The 24,896-nt window shown below is 39.0% G+C and overlaps 1 protein-coding gene across 2 annotated transcripts in view; it reads left to right on the plus strand.

Moving 5' to 3' along the window:
• The window catches only part of LOC125917489 (transient receptor potential cation channel subfamily M member 6-like), a 65,534-nt gene that overhangs the window by 227 nt on the left and 40,411 nt on the right, over positions 1-24,896 (plus strand). The window contains exons 2-9 of one of the 2 annotated variants that reach the window (XM_049623671.1): positions 3,359-3,493; positions 4,806-4,859; positions 8,172-8,324; positions 10,699-10,833; positions 12,294-12,574; positions 14,055-14,283; positions 18,990-19,142; positions 24,051-24,197. In XM_049623671.1, coding sequence (XP_049479628.1) covers positions 3,359-3,493; positions 4,806-4,859; positions 8,172-8,324; positions 10,699-10,833; positions 12,294-12,574; positions 14,055-14,283; positions 18,990-19,142; positions 24,051-24,197 — 1,287 coding nt within the window. Of the gene's footprint in view, positions 1-3,358; positions 3,494-4,805; positions 4,860-8,171; positions 8,325-10,128; positions 10,834-12,293; positions 12,575-14,054; positions 14,284-18,989; positions 19,143-24,050; positions 24,198-24,896 lie in introns of those variants that run through there. The other variant, XM_049623672.1, reaches the window with a different exon arrangement.

Consider the following 24,896-nt stretch of genomic DNA (forward strand, 5'->3'; position numbering starts at 1 on the left):
GGATACCGGAGACATTTTTCTCATCAACTTTGTCTCCCTAAAAACATGTCTTTCCCCCTCAGGCTCTGCAGCCTGATTGAAACTGGCAAACAAAGTTGGGAGAAAGAAAGAATGGAAGCATATTTTATTTATTTTTTTCTATGGCCAGATTTTTCTTTTTCTTTTTTTTTTTTTTTTAAACGTTTATTTATTTTTGAGACAGAGAGAGACAGAGCATGAACGGGGGAGGGCCAGAGAGAGAGGGAGACACAGAATCCGAAACAGGCTCCAGGCTCTGAGCAGTCAGCCCAGAGCCCGACGCGGGGCTCGAACTCACGGACAGTGAGATCGTGACCTGAGCCGAAGTCGGACGCCCAACCGACTGAGCCACCCAGGCGCCCCATGGCCAGATTTTTATATTGTGATTTCAAACTTGAAGTTTTCCTTATTTTTGAATTAAAATGTACTCACAATAGAAATAAGTGAAAACAGCGAAAAAGTGAAAGAAGAAAGATTACCCATCGTGCTAATGATAATCACTATTAACATTTCGTTTTTAAGAACTGCAGTTGTGACCATACCATCGGTATATTATCCTTCAGTCAAACTAATACATGCACATTATTTAAAACTTTTTTTGGGGGGGGGCGCCTGGGTGGCTCAGTCGGTTGGGCGTCCGACTTCAGCTCAGGTCACGATCTCGCGATCTCGCGGTCGGTGAGTTCGAGCCCCGCGTCGGGCTCTGGGCTGATGGCTCAGAGCCTGGAGCCTGCTTCCGATTCTGTGTCTCCCTCTCTCTTTGCTCCTCCCCCGTTCATGCTCTGTCTCTCTGTCTCAAAAATAAATAAACGTTAAAAAAAAAAATTTTTTTTTAAATAAAAAAAAAAACTTTTTTTTTTTTTTTTGAGAGAGAGAGGGAGGAGGGAGAGCACGTGAGGGAGAATGTGCACACGTGTGCATGAGCAGGGGAGGGTCAGAAAGAGAAGGAGAGAGAGAGAACCCCAAGCAGGCTCTACACTGTCAGCACAAAGCCCAATGCGGGGCTTGATCCTGCCAACAGTGAGATCATGACCTGAGCCAAAATCAGGAGTCAGACGCGTAACTACCTGAGCCACCCGGGTGCACCATTTTTAAAACATCTAATGGTACTAAAAGGCACTAAAACAATAACAACAACACACAACAACAACAACAAGAAACACGGTAGTTCTTTGGCCTGCTGACCAGGAGACCCAAGTATTTTTGACGTTTTTTGATTGTACTGATATTTCAAAATCTCCATATTTCTAAATAACAAATCATATTGCTCTTTTCTGATTCATCTATTTTAGAGACCTCTCAACATTTCTGTCTGTGGTGCTGTCCTCACTGCTACAATCTGGACTGGTTGCCTGCTGTTCCCGGTTCTGGGCTATCGTGCTGGAATCTACCTTCATCATAGTGGAGATTCCCTTTGCCTCTCTCCTGTAGTGGAGCACCTGTTCTCTGTATCCCGTGCCTTCCTCTTGTTGGGCTTGCTGCTTTATTTTAATGGGGTGCATCCTTCAGTAGCTTTCTGAGAAAGGGAACATGGGAGAGAAGCATTTTGAGAACTCACATGTTTGGAGATATTTTAATTAAAGACCAGAACTCATTTTGAATGCTTAGCTTCCAGCATTCAACATTGCTATTGAGAATAAAAATCTTTCTGTTTTCTGCTCCTTTGTCACCATTTCTTTTCCTCTCTGGAAGTTCAAAAAAATATCTTTCTAGTGTTTTCCGATTTCACAATGATGCGTGCTGCTGTGAGTCTGGGTATCCATAATGCTGGGCAGATGCTTTCAACTTAGCAATCACATGTTTCCATGCTGGGGAATTTGCTTCCTGTTTATTCTGGGTTCTCTTTCTGGAATTCATAGCATTTAAATGTTGGACCTATATGGGGCGCCTGGGTGGCTCAGTCAGTTAAGCGGCCGACTTCAGCTCAGGTCATGATCTCACGGTCCGTGAGTTCAAGCCCCACGTCGGGCTCTGTGCTGACAGCTCGGAGCCTGGAGCCTGCTTCCGATTCTGTGTCTCCCTCTCTCTCTGACCCTCCCCCGTTCATGCTCTGTCTCTCTCTGTCTCAGAAATAAATAAAAAAATTAAAAAAAAAATGTTGGACCAATGGACTGCTCCTCTAATCTTATCTTTTCCCTTTTATCTTCTGTATCTCTCCTTTGCTAGATTTCCTCAACTTTCCTTTTCATGCCTTATGTGGAGCTTTTTGTTTCTGGTAGCATACTATTAATTTCTAGGAGCAAATTTGTTCTTTGCTTTTTTTTTTTTTTTTTTTTTAAAGCATCCTGAATGTAGTATCTTATTTCCCTGAGGATATTGATAGGTTTTTTTTGTTTTTGTTTTTGTTTTTGTTTGAGGTTTTCTTTTTCCTGAATTGTCTGATTCTTACTGATTGATGTTTTGTGGTGTGTCTTTTCTGGGCTTTTTATTTAAGAGTGGAGGAGAGAAAGCTCTTTAGAAATTCTGAGCATCTAGGTGAAGCTTAGCTGTAGTTTTGAGCTTCACGGTGGAGTGATCTGGACGCCGTTTGTTGGGGGACCTGAGATGACAGCATATTCCCGCCTTTTCTCTTAGTTCCTTTACCAGAAAAGAATCCTCCAGACCCCTGCCTGGATAAGGTAAAAGCCTTGTTGCTAGTGTTAATGGAAGTCAGACGGGGGAAGAGGATTGGGAAGGTCTCGACATTAGGAATTCGGTATTTGTACATCGATGTCATCCTGAAGCTGCCAGGATTTTGTGGCAGAGATCTGTTTGGTTCTTGGCTTTTCCCAGTTTCGATTTCTGGGGACTTTTACCTTGGGGGATTCTGGGGACTACTAAGTCAATTACCACTTGACCATCTCCTTTCCGACTTCCAAGATGTTATTCTCTGGACCTCTGTGTTCTTGTGGATTCATTTCTTTAAAAAAAATTATTTTGCTATAATTTTAGTAACGTTTTAGGTCAGAATAAAATTAAATGAGTGTTTTTAATTTGCCATTTGTATTCAGATACCAGTGTAGTTTAAATGAAAACATGCCAAGTGAACACAACAACAAAAAAATAACCTTGATTTTTGTTTTATTAGAATTGCATTAAACCTACACATTAATTTGGGATGTTTACAATTATCAGTCTTCTGGAACCAGAACAGATTTATTTAAGGTGTCTTTTGTGCCTTCAAGTTCACTTTTTATTATTTCTTCACTCAGGTCCTGAACATTTCTACTACGATTGTATTTTATGATTGTTGTGTCTGTATTGAGATCAAATATATGTAATTCTTTAGTTATTTCTACTTTTTCAAGTTTCTGCTTTCTTAATTATCCCTATGTCTCTTATGTATTTCTACCTTCCGAAGCCTGGCACACTGGAGCAAGCAATGTTAGATGCTTTGGTGATGGATCGAGTGGATTTTGTGAAGCTCCTAATAGAATATGGAGTGAACCTCCATCGCTTTCTTACCATCCCCCGACTGGAAGAGCTCTATAATACAGTGAGTATTGGAACATCCCATCAACCACCTCCCTTAGGCTTTATTTATTAATTAGCTTAAGCTTTAGCTTAAGCTAAATGAATATTAAATGTTCGTCTCCTTGAATATTCATGTACAAAGATAAATCAGAGATTTCTCAACCAAAGGGCAAACATTCTTACCAAATCTATTTTATCCTATAGTCATTTCTGTGTTTTTTATTTTAATTAATTACACAGAATAGAAATATAAACTCATCTAAGAAAATACCACAGTAAGACCATAATTAAAGCCAATAATGTGAATAAGGACAAATTGCTTTTATTGAGTTGTTGGAGGCATCTCAACCTAAGGCCACCATTAAAAGTCTGTTCCTGCAACTTTCCTATGCAAACCCTTTATTGAACATAGACCAGCTTACTCACTGTAAAAACACCATTTGCTCAAGCCAAGCACCCTTCTTGAAATGTCCTTTCTTGGCCTTTGAATCTCACCCTTTCTTCAAAGCCCTATTCAAGGCCTGCCTTTTTGAATATTCCAGTTCACAGTAAATCTGATATGGTACATATTTTTTGCAACTCTTTTTGAACACACACAGTCTTGATAGTTTAGGTTATTTTCTCATGTAAGTCCCTACTCTCTTCAATTAGACTGTAAACACTATGAAGAAAGTACTTCTATTCTTCACTGACTCCCTCAAAACTTGCCTGAGTGTGGTAAGCATTCAATAAGTATTTCTTGATGTGTGATGGATGGGGTTTGTAATTGTGTAGCTTATATATGATAAAGGATAGCTATAAACTATTTAAGATTTATTTTTATCTCTTGAAAAAAATAAAGTTAATTACGTTTTTACTATCTATGTATGTATCTTTTTAAAATATACCTTGGGGCACCTGGGTGGCCCAGTCTGTGAAGCCCCTGACTTCAGTTCAGGTCACGATCTCAACGGCTAGTGGGTTGGAGCCCCGCGTCGGGCTCTGTGCTGACCGCTCAGAGCCTGCAGCCTGCTTCGGATTCTGTGTCTCCCTCTGTCTCTGCCCCTTCCCTGCTCACACTCTGTCTCTGTCTCTTTCTCTCTCTCTCTCAAAATAAACAAACATTAAAAACATTAAAAAAAAATACATCTTGCTTTGAAAAGTATTTCAATCTAATTATGTCTTCTCTTAGGGAGTACCTTTCTAATAATTAATTGGGGTGAGCTTCATTACTAAAGAGGTTGAAGAAAATTTTCAGTATTCTGGGTTATTTGTACATTCTGAAATAAAATATTTTTTCCCCTTGCACGTGGTGATTAAAAGGAATCATTTTTTTCTTTTCTTCTTTATGACAGAAACAAGGACCCACCAATATGCTCTTGCATCATCTTGTCCGAGATGTAAAGCAGGTAACCTAATTACGAATGCGGACAGATTTCTTTGTGTATTGCCTTAGCTTTGTGATTGAGGTATTGCCAGATTTTGCCCTGTAAAATGTACATTTGGATTTTCTAGTGAATTACCTACCCTCTTTGCCTCCGACTCTGAATAATTTCATCACCAAACAATACTCGGAGGTTTTTTTTCCTTATAATTTATTTTATGTTTTTAAGGATTTGATCTACCAAGTAAGTGGCACTAACTAATAATTATTTTCTCTGATAAAATATGAACTTGAGACATATAAAACTTTCAATCAGAACATTAGCTCAACATGATACAACAGTATTGCCAATGATGATCATATTTGCTGAAAATAAAGAAATTTTGTCCTTGTCCGGTTGTCTTTATCGGAGGACTAATATGTGCTTTGCATTGTTTTGTTATTGTTTTGACTATAAGCGATAGCTTGGGGTCCCTATCTTCTTTTGTAAGCCTACACATTGTTCTAGGGAGCCAGGAGGAATCACACTGCTCTATACCCTTGCTCATATTCTGCTTATAGTGTTCTCATTGAACTCTGACTTACGTCAGACTTCAAATAAAATCATCTATTAGTTACCAAACCTTCCCAACATTTTTTGTTTTTTAATGTTTTATTTATTTTTGAAAGAGAGAGAGAGAGAGAGAGAGAGAGAGAGAGAGAGACAGAGTACAAGCAGGGGAGGGGCAGAGAGAGAGGGAGACACAGAATCCGAAGCAGGCTCCTGGCTCTGAGCTGTCAGCACAGAGCCCAGGCAGGGCCAAACTCATGAACCGCGAGATCATGACCTGAGCCAAAGTTGGATGCTTAACTGACTGAGCCACCCAGGAGCCCCCAAACCTTCCCACTTTAACAGACTTTTATGCCTTAATTCCTTCTCTTTTAATCACCAAGAACTTTTATTCACATCTGCAGAAAATTAGGAGAGACTTTTTTTTTGTCCCCATGATTAAAATCCATCCCTGGCACACTTTAAAAGTACTTCCCTCATTTCTCTGAAGTCTGGTTTTCTTGATGGAGAGTGTCCAGGCTTTCTGGCTATGTTGACTTGGTGGGAGAGCCTTGGCGGAGGAAGACGTGTAGTTGGCAAAGTTAGACATAAGCAAAAGAGTCCGTGGTGATATAAATTTAGTTTGTGTGATTTCTGCTAGATCAAAATAATTCTCCGTAGATCATTTCCTTGAACTTTGATTCTATTACAGTAAGTGAAAGAAAAAGGAATGGAATAAGTTAAATATGCTTTTAACTAGGAGCAACTAAGAGCATTAGTTTTGGTATTCCTTGCAAAAAGTAAATTATGGATATGAAAAAGAAATTATTTACATTTATTCATATGTGAAATATGTAAATACATATTTATATTATTTATTGCATTTATTTATAAATAAGCAAATATACATATGTACATAAAGCCTTATTTCTTGTTCAAAGCTTTGTGAATGTTGTTCATAATCTGTTTGTTTCAAAGATCTTGTTCAGCACCGTGTGTGCCTTAAAAATGTTGAAATAAGTTGGATAGAGAAAGACAAATGCTGTGTGATTTCACTTAGATGTGGACTCTAGTAATCAAACAGAAACAGACTCGCAGATTCAGAGATCAAACTGTTGATTCCTGGAGAGGGCCAGAGTTGGATGGTGGGCTCAATAGGTGAAGGAGATTATACAATAAATACGTCCTGGGGATGTAATGTACAGCATAGGGAATATAGTCAACGGTACGGTACTAACTTTTTATGGCAACAGGTGATAACTAGACTTATCATGGGGACCATTTCATAATGTGTAAAAATATGAAATCACTTTGATATGTACCTGAAACAAATAGGATAGTGTTTGTCAATTATACTTTAATTTAAAAAATGTACTGTGAATGGTAGTTGAGAGTAACAGTTATGAAGAGGTAGTAAGGTGGGTTTTAAGTGGTCAAAGTAATCTTCATTTAGACCAAGACGCATGTACGTGGAAATCTGCTGCTTAGCCCTCCTGCTCACCATTCCATGTGTTTTGGTAGCTTCATGTTTTTTTTAAATTTTTTTTTTTTCCAACGTTTTTTATTTATTTTGGGGACAGAGAGAGACAGAGCATGAACGGGGGAGGGGCAGAGAGAGAGGGAGACACAGAATCGGAAACAGGCTCCAGGCTCCGAGCCATCAGCCCAGAGCCTGACGTGGGGCTCGAACTCACGGACCGTGAGATCGTGACCTGGCTGAAGTCGGACGCTTAACCGACTGCGCCACCCAGGCGCCCCGGTAGCTTCATGTTTTGATATCTTACTTTGTTCTGTCATTCCATGTTCCTTATTTCTATTTGCTCTCCTTCCTTCCATATTCTCATGTTGTGTGCGATATAGTCCATTTCAATGGAGAGGTGAAAGATTTTGGATCACCTACATTCAGTATATTGAGGTGGAGGAAGAAATTTTCCTCAGTCCAAGGTTCTTCCAGCTGGACTAAGAATTACATTTTACATGCGACAGATTAGCAGGAAAAAAAACACCCAAAGTTTTATTGTGTGCACACAGAGACCCAATAATGAAATTGAGACCTCAAGAAATGACCAAGGCAGGCAGTTTTTATACTTTTCAGACAAAGAGACAATACATCTGTGAGGAATTGACAGGACAAAGAGAAGTTAACTTTGGGAGCTTGGGTTAGTAAGGAGTTCTAAACAGAACTTGGCAGGGGGAGTAAATTAGTAAAAAGTAACAAGGTTGTTTATGCAGCCTTCTCCACTCTCAATTTCTCATCTCTGGTGAAAAGGATGTCTCTTTATCTCGTGGTACAGGGAGGGTACCTTTTACAGGGAGAGTTATTTCCTGCTTTCAAGGGGACAGAGTCAGTCTGAGTGTTTTCTGGCACAGGCTGTCTCTTAAGTAACTTTTATTCAAAATAATATGTCAAAATGGCACATTTTGGTGATATCCTCCAGTGATTTTACTTCTGCTATAGTAGATCCATAATTTCCCGTTAAAAACAATCTTTTATACTATATTTAAGTGTATTTTATTATAAAGTATGTGTATGCATGAGAGAGAGAAAAAAAAAGAGAGTTGAATGAGCAAATATAAGCACACATTTGATGTCTGTGAAACTAAAAACACATTAAGGCCAAATTCGTTTTTCCATCTGAACAAGCAGACTGTATCAATAGTTGGTCACATTAATCGATCAATTTGTAAAGATGATTGAAAAGCGTGAGTCTGCCTCTTTGCACTTGACTGGGTTATGTTCTAACAGATGGCAAACCAGACCAAAAAAAGGCACTGAAAGTTACAGTCCATTACATGGTTTTGTTTCAGCATGCCCTTCTCTCAGGCTACAGAATAACACTGATCGACATTGGATTGGTCATCGAATACCTCATTGGTGGAGCTTATCGCAGCAGCTACACTAGGAAAAGTTTCAGAGCCCTCTACAACAACCTCTACAGAAAACGTAAGGTGCCACAATTGGTAAGTACCTGAGTAAAATTGGGGATGATAACTAGGAGTTACGCGTTTCGAAAAATGGCTTCGGAAGTTCAGATGGGAATAGCTTCTAAAACGGACATCTGTGTTTATGGACATTGACTGAGTCTCTGGTACGTGTCAATGACAGTGCTGGTCTAGGTTGGACATAAAGATCAGGAGTTTAGAAACTCTCAGAGGAAACAGATTTATGAATAACTAGCCATAATAGGGAACAGGATACAATATGTGATGTACTGCCATAGAAGTAATGTGTTGAGAAAGATTTGAGGGGCGGATGACCAGTTCTTTTCTCTCCTTTTGAAAGTATAGAGGGGAAAGGCTTACTGGGCTTACATCTGTGAACTCCTAGTAGTCCGTAGTCTGGAAACCACAATCTTGGCACAGGTGTGTAAGGGTTATATTGGAAAATGCATGCAGAGTGTACTAGGTAAAAACACACACTGTACATACTTTATTTTCCATCATGTTTTCGGAAGTCTAGGAATGCAAAGTTAGAGTTGCTGCCTGGTTGATTAGCAGAGAAAACATTGCTGGTTTCTTAAAATCGCTGTTATTAACCGGTAGACTGAAGAGAGCCTTTCTTCTTAGAGGTTAACGGAAGTGTTAGAAAAGGTGGTTCGGGGGGCGCCTGGGTGGCGCAGTCGGTTAAGCGTCCGACTTCAGCCAGGTCACGATCTCGCGGTCCGTGAGTTCGAGCCCCGCGTCAGGCTCTGGGCTGATGGCTCGGAGCCTGGAGCCTGTTTCCGATTCTGTGTCTCCCTCTCTCTCTGCCCCTCCCCCGTTCATGCTCTGTCTCTCTCTGTCCCAAAAATAAATAAAAAACGTTGAAAAAAAAAAAATTAAAAAAAAAAAAAAAAGAAAAGGTGGTTCGGGGCATTCTGGGGCAGTGACAGGCACAGTGTTGTGGACATGAGGATATGTTTCTGCAGTGGCAAGGAGACCTTTGCTGCTGGTGCCGTGCTGACAGGTTGTGCAGGATGAGACTAGAAAGGAGGTTTGGGGTGGGCTCACAGGAAGAGTCTAGAATATGAGGCCACCTTTATTTATAAAGAATCAGGTAAAGTGGAAGCCCAACTTGTCTGTAAGAAATAAAAGAGCAAAACAAAAAGAAACTTAAATCTCACAGAGAAAATAATCTTCCCCGGGATTTCAAAGGCATAGGGATGCACTTGACATATGAGCTCCTTCACTTGAACTAAGTATTCCTTGCTGTGAGGTTCCCTGGGACAGGTATGAGGACTGACTGTGGCCTCGCTGTAGCCCAGCAGGGAACTCGCTAGGCGAGTACCCCTAGTGGTTTGTTCTTTTGAAATGGTATGAAATTACTACCCATTTCTCTGACTGTTTTCTGGTGAAGGAGTAGAGTTATTAGTAAATTCTGATGGTAAGTTAGATTGTAGCACTTATAAACACATGGTTTGGAGTCAGAGAGATTTGGGACAGAGGATTAGTTTTGCTCAATGTGAAATCTTGAATGAGAAACTTAACCTTTCTGTGTGTCATTTTCCTTATCTATAAAATGGGAATAACAATAGAACATCTCTTTCATAAATTCATCAAAAGGATTAAATAAAGTAACACCCGAAAGCACATATTCCTAGTATATGGAGGGTATAGAGTATGAATAATAATAGTCATTATGATTACTACTGACAATGCTGTTAATTCTGTATCACAATGATAATGATAATAATTTGAGTATTTTTTTAGAAGTCCAGATCCCATCATTTCTCTAATTTATATCTGTAGAATGTAAACTTAAATAGATAGATAGATAAATAAAGTAGCTCAAAGGCCATAGTTTGTATCAGCCCCTTTAAGAATGCTTCTTTTGGTTTCTCATTGATGAAAGCTTCATGCTGATAAGCAACAAATTATGTTGTTATTGGGTCTAATCACTGGAATTGCAGTGGTGATTCATAATATCTGGAGAAGTTCCATAACTTTCTAACTTAACCTTGGAGTTGTTTGTGAGTGGGAACTTTCTCTTATCAGAACTGTGAATCTTTATTGCCTCTTCTGAACTCATTCCAGGTATAGAACATCCATTGATTTTTAATGGAATTTCCACATAGAGAAGGAATGCAGATATATAATAGGGAACAAAAGAACATGTTCTCTCAGACGTTAGGAAATAACTGTGCTTAATAAGGAGGTGATCATGAGAGGCTTTTGTGGGGTGAGTAATTAATTCTAATTATGGGCTAGAGACAGAACCATTGGATACTTGGTAGGATACCTGATACAATATAATGTTTTGTTTTCATTACTGTCTAGAAATGAGATGTTAATTGTCACCATACTAATATTCATTTCCCTTTTTGTTTTGTTTGAAAAACAAAATAACGTATGCCAGCAAGTGACCAGTTTTGCTGAAAGCCGTTCCCAGCCCCCTCTGCACCGAAGACGTCCCTCAGGAAATAGAAAGGAATCCGCAGAAAGCACTCTGCACTCCCAGTTCATTAGAACCGCCCAGCCTTACAAATTCAAGGTACCACTTATTTAGTTTTAGAAATTAAAAAAAAAATTTTTTTTATTTTTTAGAGAGAGAGGGAGAGAGAGAGAAAGAGAAAGAAAGAGAAAAAGAAAGAAAGAATCCCAAGCAGACTCCACACTCAGCACAGAGCCTGACACGGGGCTGGATCCCATGACCCTGGAATCACGACCTGAGCTGAGATCAACAGTTGGACACTCAACCAACTGAGCCACCCAGACGCCCCTGAAACTTTTTTTTTAAAGTAATCTCTCTGCCCAATGTGAGGTTTGAACTCACAACCCTGAGATCAGCCAGGTGCCCCACTACTTGTTTACTTTTAGACTTGAAAATAAAATTGTTCCTGCAGATTAGACCACTTCTTCATTTAAAGTTGGAGACGGGGAGGCACCAATAGACCATCTGCAAGTACCATAGGAAGGTGGGTGCCACTGCCGTCTTCCAACGACTGAGCGCTGTGAGCAAAGTTGCTATTCCACCGCTCCTCGCATTCCCTTAGTTCCCTTTCTCGGGGCTACATGCTTTTGCTCAAGTTTCTGTATACACGATTCCTATGTTGGCTCAAAGAGGTTTGCTTTCCATAGCTCCTAGGATGAATGGATAGTTTATAAAATTACCCTTGATCACCATCAATGAGTACAAATTCCTTTTATTTATAGAAATAGAGGAAGCTTATAATTTTCTCTCTTATCCCCTTTTATCAAAAAGAATGATCATTGAATCTTGTTATTTAGCAGGCATTATGTTGGGTGCTTGGTGGAATTTGGGATGCAGATGGGTGGAGAAGATATAAAGATGACTGAGAAATGATCCCACTCTCCCCGAAGTAATATAGTATTGCAGCATGATAAATATTGAAATAGAAATACGCACATAGTGATATAGAAGCACATGGGGGAGTTAAGGAGTGGCATTTCTGATGGGCTGTAAAGTGTTAGCTTACCAGGTAGAGAATAGTATTTCATTATTACATATTACTATTACTAGAGGAATATAATCAGAATAAAGGAAAGGAAACTTAAAACCGATCAGTTTGGATACATGTTGTCAATACTAGTGACATTTTTGTAAGGGAAAGATGATGAATTGATTTATAAAGTAAGGTTAGAGTAATTGAATAGTTCTCATTTATCCAGTATATTATTTTGACCTATTTGACCTGGGGAAATTAAAAATTGTCATATAGTTATTGGGTCTATCCCAAAGGCGTAGTGTTTTAAGTTGTGCTAAAGAAACACAGGTATCTCAGCTTCTAGACCTTGGATCTGTCAGACACAATGAGAAATAGATCACCTAAAAGACCAAAATTTTGACTTCTGGTTTATAAAGTTCCATTGTTATTTCCATCTCTTGTCAATGATTTAAAAAATATTCTTAGGATACCTGATATGTTTCATTAGGTCAAATATCATGCATCTGAGTATTTGGGACTCCATTTATATTTTATTTTCCAACAGGAAAAGTCTGTAGTCCTTCATAAATCAAGGAAGAAGTCAAAAGAAGAGCAAAATATATCCGATGACCCTGAGTCTACTGGCTTTATTTACCCTTACAATGACCTATTGGTTTGGGCTGTGCTAATGAAAAGACAGAAGATGGCCATGTTCTTCTGGCAGCATGGAGAGGAGGCCACGGTCAAGGCAGTGATTGCTTGTAAACTCTACCGAGCCATGGCCCATGAAGCTAAGGAGAGCAACATGGTGGATGATGCCTCAGAAGAGTTGAAAAATTACTCAAAGTAGGAGTTCTCTCTTCACTTCATACTAAACATCGACAGTTCTTAGAATGGTTAGACACTTTTATCTCCCTCACCTTAGAACTTGTAAGACGCATGGACTTGTTGCCGTGCATTTCCTGGGCTCTCCTGTAAATAAGGGTCTTTAGGTATTTCAGGGTGCTTTGTGGAACAAGCAAAAGAGAGTCGAGGGTTGGTCCTCAAATTAGGAGAGCTGCGTTTTGGTCTTAGTCCAGCTGTTTACTAATTGGGTGATTAGTTGGCCAGATTTCAGGACTCTGGTTTCCTCACATAGAATGTTCAGTTAATGATTTTGAACTCGCAAACTCTTTTGATACTAAGTTAAGTGAAAACTTGTTGTTTACTTGTAGTACCTTTCAGGCAGGAAAACAAATAAATGTATTCTGTGTCAAAGAACCAGAGCATGATGGCAAAAGACAGAAAAGTTAGAAATAGTTTTGATTTTTTTTTTTTTTTATTACTGAAGCATTATAATAGTGAGGAAAGAAGAGGGGCTAGAGCTAATGGAAACTAATGTGTAATTGTGACTTTTAAGTTTCAGAGAGGAGCGCCTGGATAGCTCAGTCGATTAAGTGTCAGACTTTTGATTTTAGCTCAGGTCATGATCTCACAGTTTGTGGGTTTGAGTCCCACATCGGGCTCTGTGCTGACAGCACGGAGCCTGCTTGGGATTCTCTCTCTCCCTCTCTTTCTGCCCCTCTCCTGCTCGCTCTTTCTCTTTCTCTCTCAAAATAAATAAATAAACTTAAAATAAAATAAAATAAAATAAAATAAAATAAAATAAAATAAAAGTTCCAGAGAGGGGCACCTGGAAGGCTCAATTTGAGCCCTGAGTCAGGCTCTGTTCTGACAGCTCGGAGCCTGCTTGGGATTCTCTCTCTCTTTCCCTCTCTCTCTGCCCATCCCCTGTTCTCTCTCTCAAAATATATACACAGTTTTTAAAAATAATAAAAAAAAAAGATTCCGAGAGAACAGCAGGGTCTGCTTTTTAGAGTAAACAACCTCCCCAAAAATGTCTCCAAGTCTAGCTTCTTACTCAAGTCATCTATGTATTTTCTAAAATGTTAAGGAAAAAAAGGGTGACCCCATGATTTTCCTTAATCGCTAGTTCAGTATTGAACAGTCTTTTCTGTAAAAAAATTCTTTATTAGGTCTTGTCAGATAGCCCCAAACCAAGCTATGTATAGCCTGGTTTGTAGTGTAGACAGGCTTCTCCCCATGGATAGATAGCTTAGCCATGCCTGGTGTAAACCAAATTCTGGAAAGGGAGAACCGTTCATCTGAGCAGCAATCACTTTCAAATAGCTTCTGCAATCTGAGGTTATTCTGTTGCTGTTCATTCTTTTGCATCGGTCTTTCCTGAGTCTCCTCCCTCCTCTTTTTTTTTTTTTTTGGGATTCTCACCCCCTTTTTTTTTTTTTTTTTTTTTTTTTTTTTTGCCACTGACTGTGTGTCATTACAGACAGTTTGGCCAGCTTGCCCTGGATGTGTTGGAGAAGGCATTCAAGCAGAATGAAAGAATGGCCATGAAACTGCTGACCTACGAACTCAAGAACTGGAGCGATTCCACCTGTCTGAAACTGGCCGTGTCTGGAAGGTTGCGGCCCTTCGTTTCACATACTTGCACCCAGATGCTGCTGACAGACATGTGGACTGGGCGCCTGAAAATGAGGAAACATGCTTGGCTAAAGGTACATTGACTCACAGAGAACGCACTGGTGGTTGCCAAAGGGGAGGAGGCTGGGGGGATGGGCAAAATGGGCGAAGGGGAGAGGCAGGCACAGGCTTCTAGTTATGGAATGAGTAAGCCACAGGGATGAACGGCGCAGCGCAAGGAATGTGGTCAGTGGTGCTGTGGTCGTGTTGTGTGGAGACAGACGGTAGCTACACTTGTGGGGAGCACAGTGCAAGCATGGAGGTCTCAAGTCTCTGTTCTGTACACCCGAAACTAATGTAACCTTGTGGGTCAGCTGTACTTGAATTGAAAGAAAAAGGTGTATTTGGGGCGCCTGGGTGGCCCAGTTGGTTAAGCATCCAACTCTTGATTTTGGCGCAGGTCATGGTCTCATAGTTCGTGGGATGGAGCCCCACGATGGGCTCTGCGCTGTCAGTGCTTGGGTTTCTCTCTCTCCCTCTCTTCTTGCCCCTCCCCTGCTCATTCATTCTCTCTCTCTCCAAATAAATAAGTATACTTAAAAAAAAAAGATGTATTTACTTGCTGTATAGAATTTAATATTGGTCTACTCTGAAGGTCTGTATTCTGGACTTCATTTTTCCCTTGTTGTGGAAGAGTATATTCAGGAAAGCCAGTTAGTATCTTTGGCTCTCACAGATGAGCCGGGGTCTTCCCAGGGGAGCCTCTGACACTACTTTATCTCCCAGTTTCTTTTTTTAAAAATGGGGATGAGGGGCGCCTGGGTGGCTCAGTCGGTTAAGCGTCCGACTTCGGCTCAGGTCATGATCTCGCGGTCCGTGAGTTCGAGCCCCGCGTCAGGCTCTGTGCTGACAGCTCAGAGCCTGGAGCCTGTTTCGGATTCTGTGTCTCCCTCTCTCTCTGACCCTCCCCCATTCATGCTCTGTCTCTCTCTGTCGCAAAAATAAATAAACGTTAAAAAAAAAAATTAAAAAAAAATAAAAAAAATAAAAATGGGGATGATTGTACCAACTCTGTCCATCAAAAGGCATTCTGTTGTGAAGGTGGTTAGAAGTTGGAAGCATATACAAACATATACAAGATTTTATTCCCTTTTTATTTTTATTTTTATTTTTTTATTTTTTAAAATTTACATCCAAATTAGTTAGCATATAGTGCGACAATGATTTCAGGAGTAGATTCCTTAGCGCCCTTTACCCATTTAGCCCATCCTCTCTCCCACAACCCCTCCAGTAACCCTCAGTTTGTTCTCCAGATTTATGAGTCTCTTCTGTTTTGCCCCCCTCCCTGTTTTTATATTATTTTTGCTTCCCTTCCCTTATGTTCATCTGGTTTGTCTCTTAAAGTCCTCATATGAGTGAAGTCATATGATTTTTGTCTTTCTCTGACTACTTTCACTTAGCATAATACCCTCCAGTTCCATCCACGTAGTTGCAAGTGGCAAGATTTCACTCTTTTTGATTGCCAAGTAATACTCCATTGTATATATATACCGCATCTTCTTTATCCATTCATCCATCGATGGACATTTGGGCTCTTTCCATACTTTGGCTATTGTTGATTGTGCTGCTACAAACATGGGGGTGCATGTGTCCCTTTGAAACACCACACCTGTATCCCGTGGATAAATGCCTAGTAGTGTAATGGCTGGGTCGTAGGGTAATTCTATTTTTAGTTTTTTGAGGAACCTCCATACTGTTTTCCAAAGTGGCTGCACCAGCTTGCATTCCCATACAAGATTTCATTCTTAGTAAACTCCATTACCTCTGATAATTATAACAGAACTAAATGAGCCTTTTTAGTGAAATTTTTTTCATCTTAAGAATATTAACCAACAATAAACTAAATAAAATCAACAATTTCTGTTCTCTTCATCCAATGTGATGTTTTAGGGAATAATGCTTATTTTATTTTATTTTTTTTTAAGTTTATTTATTTATTTTGAGAGACGGAGAGAAGGAGCATGAATGGGGGAGGAGCAGAGAGAGAGGGACAGAGGGAACCCAGGCAGGCTCCACACTGTCAGTGCAGAGCCCGACGTGGGGCTCTATCTCACCAACTGGGAGTTCATGACCTGAGCCGAGATTCAAGAGTAGGACACTTAACTGACTGAGCCACCCAGGTGTCCCTTAAATGCTTATTTTATAAAGGTGCCCTCAAACACATTTGTTCACCCATTTCCAGATTCTTCTACCCATTACAGTTTGGCCTCACCTCTCATCTTGAATTATCAAGAGTAATTTAGTTAACTACTAAAAACATTAGACTTTTGACATCAAATCTAAAGCTTTGGTTATGGTCAAGCTTATAAAGTCCTTATGCTTATAAAAACTGAATTAAAAGGAATAAAGCATGAGAATTAAGAGATACATTAAGACTGTATATTATTTTATTTTTCCTGCAGTTCTTAAAAATTGGTGTCCCAAATAGGACGACTTTCTTAAAAATATGTTTTTGTTGGACACACTATACAAAACACAAAGAAATAAAAGGCATAATATATAAAATAAATAAAAGAACTTGCACATTTCAATTCCACCAATGAGATTGCAAAAATAAGAGAAATTGAATCAAAACTTATTTCACATAGATTCCTCTTTTAAAAATATTGGATAAATAACAGCTGTTTCTAGAAGTTCTCCTTTGATCTGTTTTGATTTCAACTTTGGAAATGATGAAGCAGAGACATGAATGGGTCCACCTCTAGCTACGCAATCTCTGGCAATAACTGTTTTTAAATGTGTAGAGAATGAGATGGGGTAAGTTGGCTGCAAGTTTGAGCAGTAATTTTCCCCATGGCTGTGTCCTGTACATAGTTTAGTTTACTAGAAATCCTTTTTACTGAGAACTTAATAACATTTTGCTCCTCATATACCTTGTATCAACAAAGAGACCTAAGTGAAACAAGACTGAATGTTTTGCCCCAAAACACAGTGAGTCGAGAAAGAAGTCTGAATTAGCTACTTAAAATCTCTGAGCTGCAGGAAATCGCTCTCCCTGTGTAGATCCTGATTCCTCAGTGTTTGGCTTGTGAGTTTTGAGAACACATTTGCAAATGATTGTAAGGTGTCCTGGTTAGACTAATTCCAAGTGCATGAAGACTGGAGGAAGACCTTATAGGGTCTGGTGGAAGCGAAAACTCATTTAAATACTTATAGGGTGATAGGCTCCAACTGATCCCTTGGGAATGGGATATCGCTATCCTTGAGTAGTGTTTCATGAGGCAGTTGTCCTGCAAGGGCCAAGGGCAACAGAATGTGGAGTCTTTTCGGGAAGTGGGTTAGGAATTAATTAGTGTAATGGCATCATTGTGCCTGGTAACTATGATGTTTCCAGACCTAGAAGACCGTGTGTATTTTGGGTTCCACATCTGAAGAGAAAGCATATACTGTTCACACAAACAAAACCCTGTCAAAACTGGGACGGTCCTGAAAAACTTCTTATAGGAGATCAGGTTTTAAAATACAACAAAAAGTCATTTAGGCAGTGAAAGTTGACCAGGATATGACTTCAGTTTATTTAATCATGAATGGTGTGCAGTCAGGGTTAATTGTATTTTTGTTCACCGAATCCCAGAGAACTAAGGCCTGATTTTAGCTTGAAAGAACAGTAGTGCTCAAGAAGTTGAGTTGTACAACATTTAGTAAATCTCCTACACTATTTATTCTTAAAAGCCATATAAATTGAGCGTAAAATAATCTTTTGAATTAAAAAAATCTTTTGAGTAGCCCATAAATACATGAATAATAGCAATAATGAAGGAACTATGGATATCTGGATGTATACCTTCCTTGGGATTTACTGGCAAAGAAAATATTTGTGTAGGATGTGAGGTGAATCCACCAGAAGGTGGCACTTGGTATGTTTTTATATTCTTGATTTCATAATATGAATACATTTTAATGTGTTTTACGGGATAACTACTTAATGGCATTAAAAGGTTATGAAAGCAATATGCTCATGCTTACTGAAAAATAATACTTCTTACTGCCTGCTGCTACGGATAAATAATTACAGTGTAGTATACATATTTTTAAGCCTTTAAATGCATATATGTGTATGTACAGATCTTCTTTAATTTTTAATTTTCTTTTTGCACAGCAATGGGAGCACACTATATATGTTATTATATAGTTTGCTTTTATTCACATAACAATATAACTTGGATATCTTTTCATTATATTAAAAATTGCCTTTATCTTTTTAATGATTGCATAATATTCCACTCTTAGGTTGTCCTACACCAGCTATCCCTTTGGAGATGGATATTTAGGTTGACATAGACTTTTTTTTTTAAGTTTATTTATTTACTTGACAGGGGAGAGGGGGCAGAGCGAGGTAGGGAGAGAGAGAATCCCAAGAAAACTCTGTACTGTCAGTGTAGAGCTCGACACGGGGCTCGATCCCACGAATCGTGAAATCATGACCTGAGCCAAAATCAAGAGTTGGACGCTCAACTGACAGAGCCACCCAGGTACCCCAGGTTGACATAGGTTTTTTGCTATTACACATAACCCTGCAACAATCATCCCTATACACATGCACTTGTATTTATGAGTATTTCTGAGAGAGACACTTCTAGAATTGGAATTGAGTCAACAAGTACATGTCGAATCAGGTTATCAACTGAATTGGGGATAGGTCTGACACTTTATGTACGTGAAAATCTTCATTTTGTTACTTGGCTAATACTTGTGACTTGTGTAACTCTTACTGTTTATTTTGCTTTGTTTTCTTTCAAAGATCATCATAAGTATTCTTTTTCCACCCACCATTTTGTCATTGGAATTTAAAAGCAAAGCAGAGATGTCACATGTTCCCCAATCCCAGGACTTCCAGTTTGCGTGGTATTATGGTGACCAGAACGCCAGCAATGCCAAAGAAAGTGCTTATACGGTTAGTACAATATCCCCAGGAACTAAGTTTTCATATGCGTTCGTGCACATTTTCATACACCTGCACAAATGTACACATTCCCAAAATTTGTTTAGGAAACAACTTATTTAACAATCTTAGTCATATTATCTATGATCAGGCATAGCATGTATGATATGTCTAATTAACCCCCATATATGATTAAGCAAAATATCCCATTTCTTTGGGAAATAAAGTCTTTATTCTGCCTTGATGGCTGCTTCACTTTTCATTTTCCCTTGTGACAAGTAGAATAGAGTTACTGTTTCTCTAAAGTTACAATGAGGAATGCCTCATATCCTTAAAAATCTTTATTTGTAAAGATGCAGGTTTAGAATTTGCATTATCTTTACTGTTTCACTGCACAATTTTTTTTACATTCGTTATATCCAGTGACCAGCTAATTTTACTTGAGTTCCCAGCTGTATATGCTTTCCTGAGTAACTTGAGCTACTGCTCTTGCAACCTGTCTTCATTGGAAAGTCCCCAGTATTCTGTCTGTGCATGTATTTTTTGCTTTTTTGTCTCAGCTTGGATCATTGCTTATAAACTTATTACTGTAGGTGCAGTGACCGTCTTCTGTGGTACTTAATATTTTAATGAGGCATCTTTAGTTAGCATCTTTTTTGGATATGCTTTTGTACTTGTGAAGTATTTGTTATAGTATCTAAAAATGTATTCAATAAGTATTAAATTCAAAATAATTATCATTAGTGGGTATGGCTGACGTCTGTTTTGATTGGGTGAGCATCCATTCTGATTGGTTAATGCCCCTATCAGATCAGTTGTTAAATATTTTGACTCTCATGCCTGTTTGGGTATATATGTATTCCTCTCCTCTGCCCTCTCTCCCTTCCTTCCATCCTCACTTTGCTAAGGCTGATGTTTTATCTGGGGTTCTCAGAGTATAAGATGACAGGTGCATTCTAACCTCTGTAGAATGCGTGAGCAATTATCTTGCCAAGCTGGGCTAATCAAGTTGTCGCAATTGTGACTGTGCTGGCTAGATGATATGGTTACTAAGCACAGACCATTTCAAGTGTTTTTTTAAGGGAAGATAAGAAATGCAGTGTTGGCTTAACACCTTTAGAAATAGAATGTAGTCTTCATATGTGAGATATTTTGTTTGAATTTGCTCATTTATATGTTCACACTGAGTTAGTTTATTGAAGTGAACAATGGAGAAAGCTGCTTATCTACCTACCTATCTATCTATCTATCCATCCATCCATCCATTCACCCACCTACTTATCTATAAACAAGTGTATAAATATGTTGGCAGTTGGTAGCAAATAGTCCTTTGCAAGCGGATGTAACTTCACTTTTGGCTTTTACAGGTTTCATGGAAAGCTAAGCTCCCACAAACACTTAAGGCATTGTAGATAGCTGGAGCATTCCACTAAGTAGTCATTCTCAAAGGGGAACTCTTAGAGTAGGAAGTCCTTCCTTAAGTGGCAATTAACTGTGCTCTTAACATTGAAAAATATGGTACATTCTCACAATTCCCTGAAAAATTAAACTTTGGCTGTACTGTAGTGGTTCTGTTTATAACAATTGCCCACCTGGATGCTTTGGACATGGCCATATCAATTTATCAACTAAATTAATATTTAATGGCCACCTACCATGTGCCAGATAAGATACAATGTTCTGGGGACACTGCATGGTGGCTTCTGCCACCATGGGGCTTATAATCAGGCAGAGTACCTGCGATACCTCAGCATTATTCAATTTAAAGCATTTATTAAAAAGTGCTTCAAATTTGCCCTGTTCTGAATGGATTATAATCATAGTAACAATGTTCTCTTGTCTATGAATTTAACTAGAGCAATAGTTTTTGATTACCTGCTTTGTGTTTGGAATTTTGCTAGGCAGAGAGTCAGCATTTGATGAGACAGTAAGATTTCACAATGCTGATTAAATATAATATGCTTGATAAGTTGAAGAACACAATTTGTGTTCTATATTTTGGGAGAAAAGTGAAGACAGGTAGATGCTCTTTTAGCAGGTCTTTGTAGTTTGTCCTTGTGGTAATAGTGGGTGATAATGAATATAACGAAAGTACCACCGGTAATAGGAAAAGGAAGGCCATCGTTCTGAAGCTGTGTAGATTCACCCACTGCATCTGCTTCATGAGGTTTTATAAAAGTCCTTACTGAAGTCTCTACAGGTAAAATAATTTTGCCATCAGAAGTTTAATCTATCTAGCTGCTAGCCCTTTGAAAGCATGACTTTTGATGACAGGAGCTTTCTTAGGAACAAATTATAGCAAGATGGCAGAATGCCTTAACTAGAAGAAGAAGATTCTTCTCATCTGGTGTCAGTCAGTGAGGATTGGAGATTGGTGGCGGCTTCGTGAATGAGGTAGTGGTTAAGATGGACTTATGTGGAAATAGCATTTCTGTGGAAGGACAGATAGTAGGTAGGGGCCCAGAGGCAGGAGTTGCAAGGCATATGTCAAACATCGTATGTTCCTTGGCTTGGCTAGAGTCCAGGTTATAGTGGATATGGGACAAGGAGGAAATATTTGTGGGTATGGCTGGGAAAGTAGATTGAGGCTAGATCATGGAGACTCTTGTATATCCTATGAGGGAATGTGGTATTTTTTCTGCAGGTAATGGAGACCCCGTGGATGTATGTGATACGGTAGCAAGATGCTCTGGCCATTAGGAAAATTATTCTGCCTCCAGCGTAGAGGATGACGTGGCAAGAAGATAGGCCGAAAACAGGGAGAACATAGCCTGGCGTAACCATCCAGATGAGGAGGATTACGGGCTTTGGCCAGAGTTAGTAGCAATGGGCATAGAGAGGAAAAGAGAAATCTTAAGTGAAGAATCAAATAGAGTTTGAACATGGGGCATGAATGAAAGGGAGGTAGCAAATACGACCAAGAAGTTGATGGTTAAAACGAGGGCATCTTGAAAGGATATGGGAATATTTGGAAAAGGAGCAGGTTTGGAAGGAGAAAGAGGAGTTTAGTTCTTAGACATGTTGATAAACTACAATGAAAAAAATGTTTTCGAAAGTTGAACAATAATGTGTTTGATCAGACCATCATTAAGTGGGGAAGATGATAGTAATACAATGGAAAATAGGTATGAATTTTAGTAGAGTTGATTGTTGTAGTTATAATTTTATCCTGTATCCCTGCTGATAGCAGATTCCTTTGAGAGAAAGAGAAAGAGGAGGGAGAGAAGACAGGGGAGAGGGGAGAGGAAAGGGGGAGAGGAAGGGGGAGAGAGAGAGAGAGAGACCATTTGATTGATGATATTGAGATTTGAATAGAAAAAAAGCTAAGTGAAACATTTTTATGTTTACCTTCTTGTAAGGGTGCAGGAAGGAAAGTCCTGAATCTGAATTTATATTCTCACATTGTCTTCCTCATGGTAGTTGGGTGTCTTTGAATTCAACTTAGAGAGAGGCCCAATTGGGGCTTTATAACGCATACCAAATTGTCAAGAGTAAGTAAGACCTAATGAGAAATTCCTAGAAAAAAATAATAAGAGAGATTATTTACTCACAAAGTCATTACTTAAATTGCTTTCTGGGGTCTTCTTAAAGTGGTACTGATGTCATTAAAATCACAGTAAATGATGACTTTTCTTATTGGTTCTAAGCTATTTTAACTCTGGGCTGGTCCGAACCTGTTAGGAACCAGATCAGTTCTTATACTTTTAAGTCACAACCCCAATTTCATTGCCCAAAGTGATGTGAATGACAGCCATCAATCAGACACTGAGATAACCCGTCTAGAAGCCAGAAGCCTCAAAAATTACATTTTCTCAATTTTATGGACATTTCAAGCAACACTTCGTTTATTCCTTGTCTTGTAAAATCATACCAGTCTTGCAGGTGTGACAACTAGAGAGAGATCTTTGGTGGATAGGATGAGAAACGTACTTGTCAAAGAAGCATCAGAGAACATGGCTTTCTTTTCATTTAATATTTTTTAAAGTCACAAAAGGAATGCATTTCCTGTTTAAAAATTAGGACCACACAGACCTTTATAGAGTAGGGTGACATCTCTTTGCTTCTCTTTGACCATTCCTAAGTTCCCTCTTCCCCAAAACAACCAGGCTACAAGTAATGCTTTCTTTTCTTTTCAGTTCTTTCCCCCCGCTTTTTACAAGGCTTTTATCCTGTGTGCACACCTGTGTAGTCACGGTCATACATCCCCTTGTCTGCCACACGGATGCTTATTGCTTATCACCTACAAGGGTTAACCCCTTTGGACTGACACATATGTTGTAAGAAACTGGTGAAAGATTTGATGCTTTCCTTGGAAATATTTGCACGTACAACACAAATGCTGGCGTATGGTTGCAGGAGGATTCAAGGAACCCTGGAAGCTCAGAGAGTCCCTGGACTTTACGCACAGCACCCCTGCCATCAATGAGGGCTACATGTCTGCTATCAAAGCCAAAATTCTAAAACTCATGCTGTGCCCAACTTTCCTAGGACTTGGGAAATACATCATCGATGGGTGTCTATTTTGTCTTCCTCTATTATGGAGATAGTTGTATTATCTGTTAATGATTTCAGGGGAATGTTACGATATCTTTAGGTTTCAAAATACTGACAAAGGAGGTTAAGCAGAATAGGAGCAGCGACCACTTTTAAACCCTTGGAACTACTCTTGGTCTGACTAGGTTTCATTATTGGATACTTGGCTTGCATTTCAGAGATCTCTTGGGCTCCTTCCCCAAAAGTCAGAGATTTATGCAATACATGTAGTTTTCTTTCCTCGCAAGACTAAGATTATAATTTGGCAGGTGGGTGCCCAATTAATTTCTAATGTATTATATTCATAAATAGTTATATATTTTGGATGTTTGCAAATATCAGTATTTTAGTTAAGGCTCTGACAATAAATTATTATTTATTTTGCAGAAAGACCGTGATTTGGAGAGAGGCCCTGATGAGAAACTAGATGAAAATCAGCACCTTGATTTAAAGAGTGGTCCCCAAAGCCTCCCATGGACCAGGAAAATCTATGAGTTCTACAATGCTCCAATTGTCAAGTTTTGGTTTTATACGGTTGGTCTCATTGCAGCAATTAAAAATAGGCTTCATGATGGTCAATAGTTAATGATGATTTTGATAATGATATGCCTGGTTTGCCAACTTGTGATACAATGTAGAAGTGCGATAAGAAAAAAAAAATGAGGGGAATCACAGAGGAGGTAGGAGAGAAGATTGGAGGGAGGTGAGGACAGGTTGTAGCAAATCTCTCTTACTATGGGAGTAAAAGAACAAGAATTTTCTTCTTTCCTGAGCGCTTCCTATTAGCTCTGCTGGGACTGAGCCTGTGAAACTTTGTGGAACAGCCAATTAACAGTAGTGATTGTAGAATTAAGTGATGGCTGTAGATCCTTTTCTCATCTTGGGCAAAGAAATCAAGCAGTTGAGTTGATTTTTTATTTGTAGGTGTAATGTGTAATATGAACAAAAAATGCAAAGTGTTTGCTTTTTGTCTTCAATCACATATGATTATAAATATAGAGAGAATAATAAAACTTTATTTTATTTTATTTCATTTCATTTCACTTCATTTCATTTCATTTCATTTCATTTTCCTCTTCTGACACCCCCCTCCGCCTTGGAGGACAATGACATTGCAGAAGTTAATTTTATAAATAAATAATACATTTAATGTTGATAGTAGTGATACAGAGAAATCATTAACTGCACTTTAAATGTAATGAGTGCTTTTCACATTTATTTAATAACATTTAT

This window comes from Panthera uncia, unplaced genomic scaffold (genome assembly GCF_023721935.1).
Source record: "Panthera uncia isolate 11264 unplaced genomic scaffold, Puncia_PCG_1.0 HiC_scaffold_192, whole genome shotgun sequence".
Lineage (NCBI taxonomy): Eukaryota > Metazoa > Chordata > Mammalia > Carnivora > Felidae > Panthera > Panthera uncia.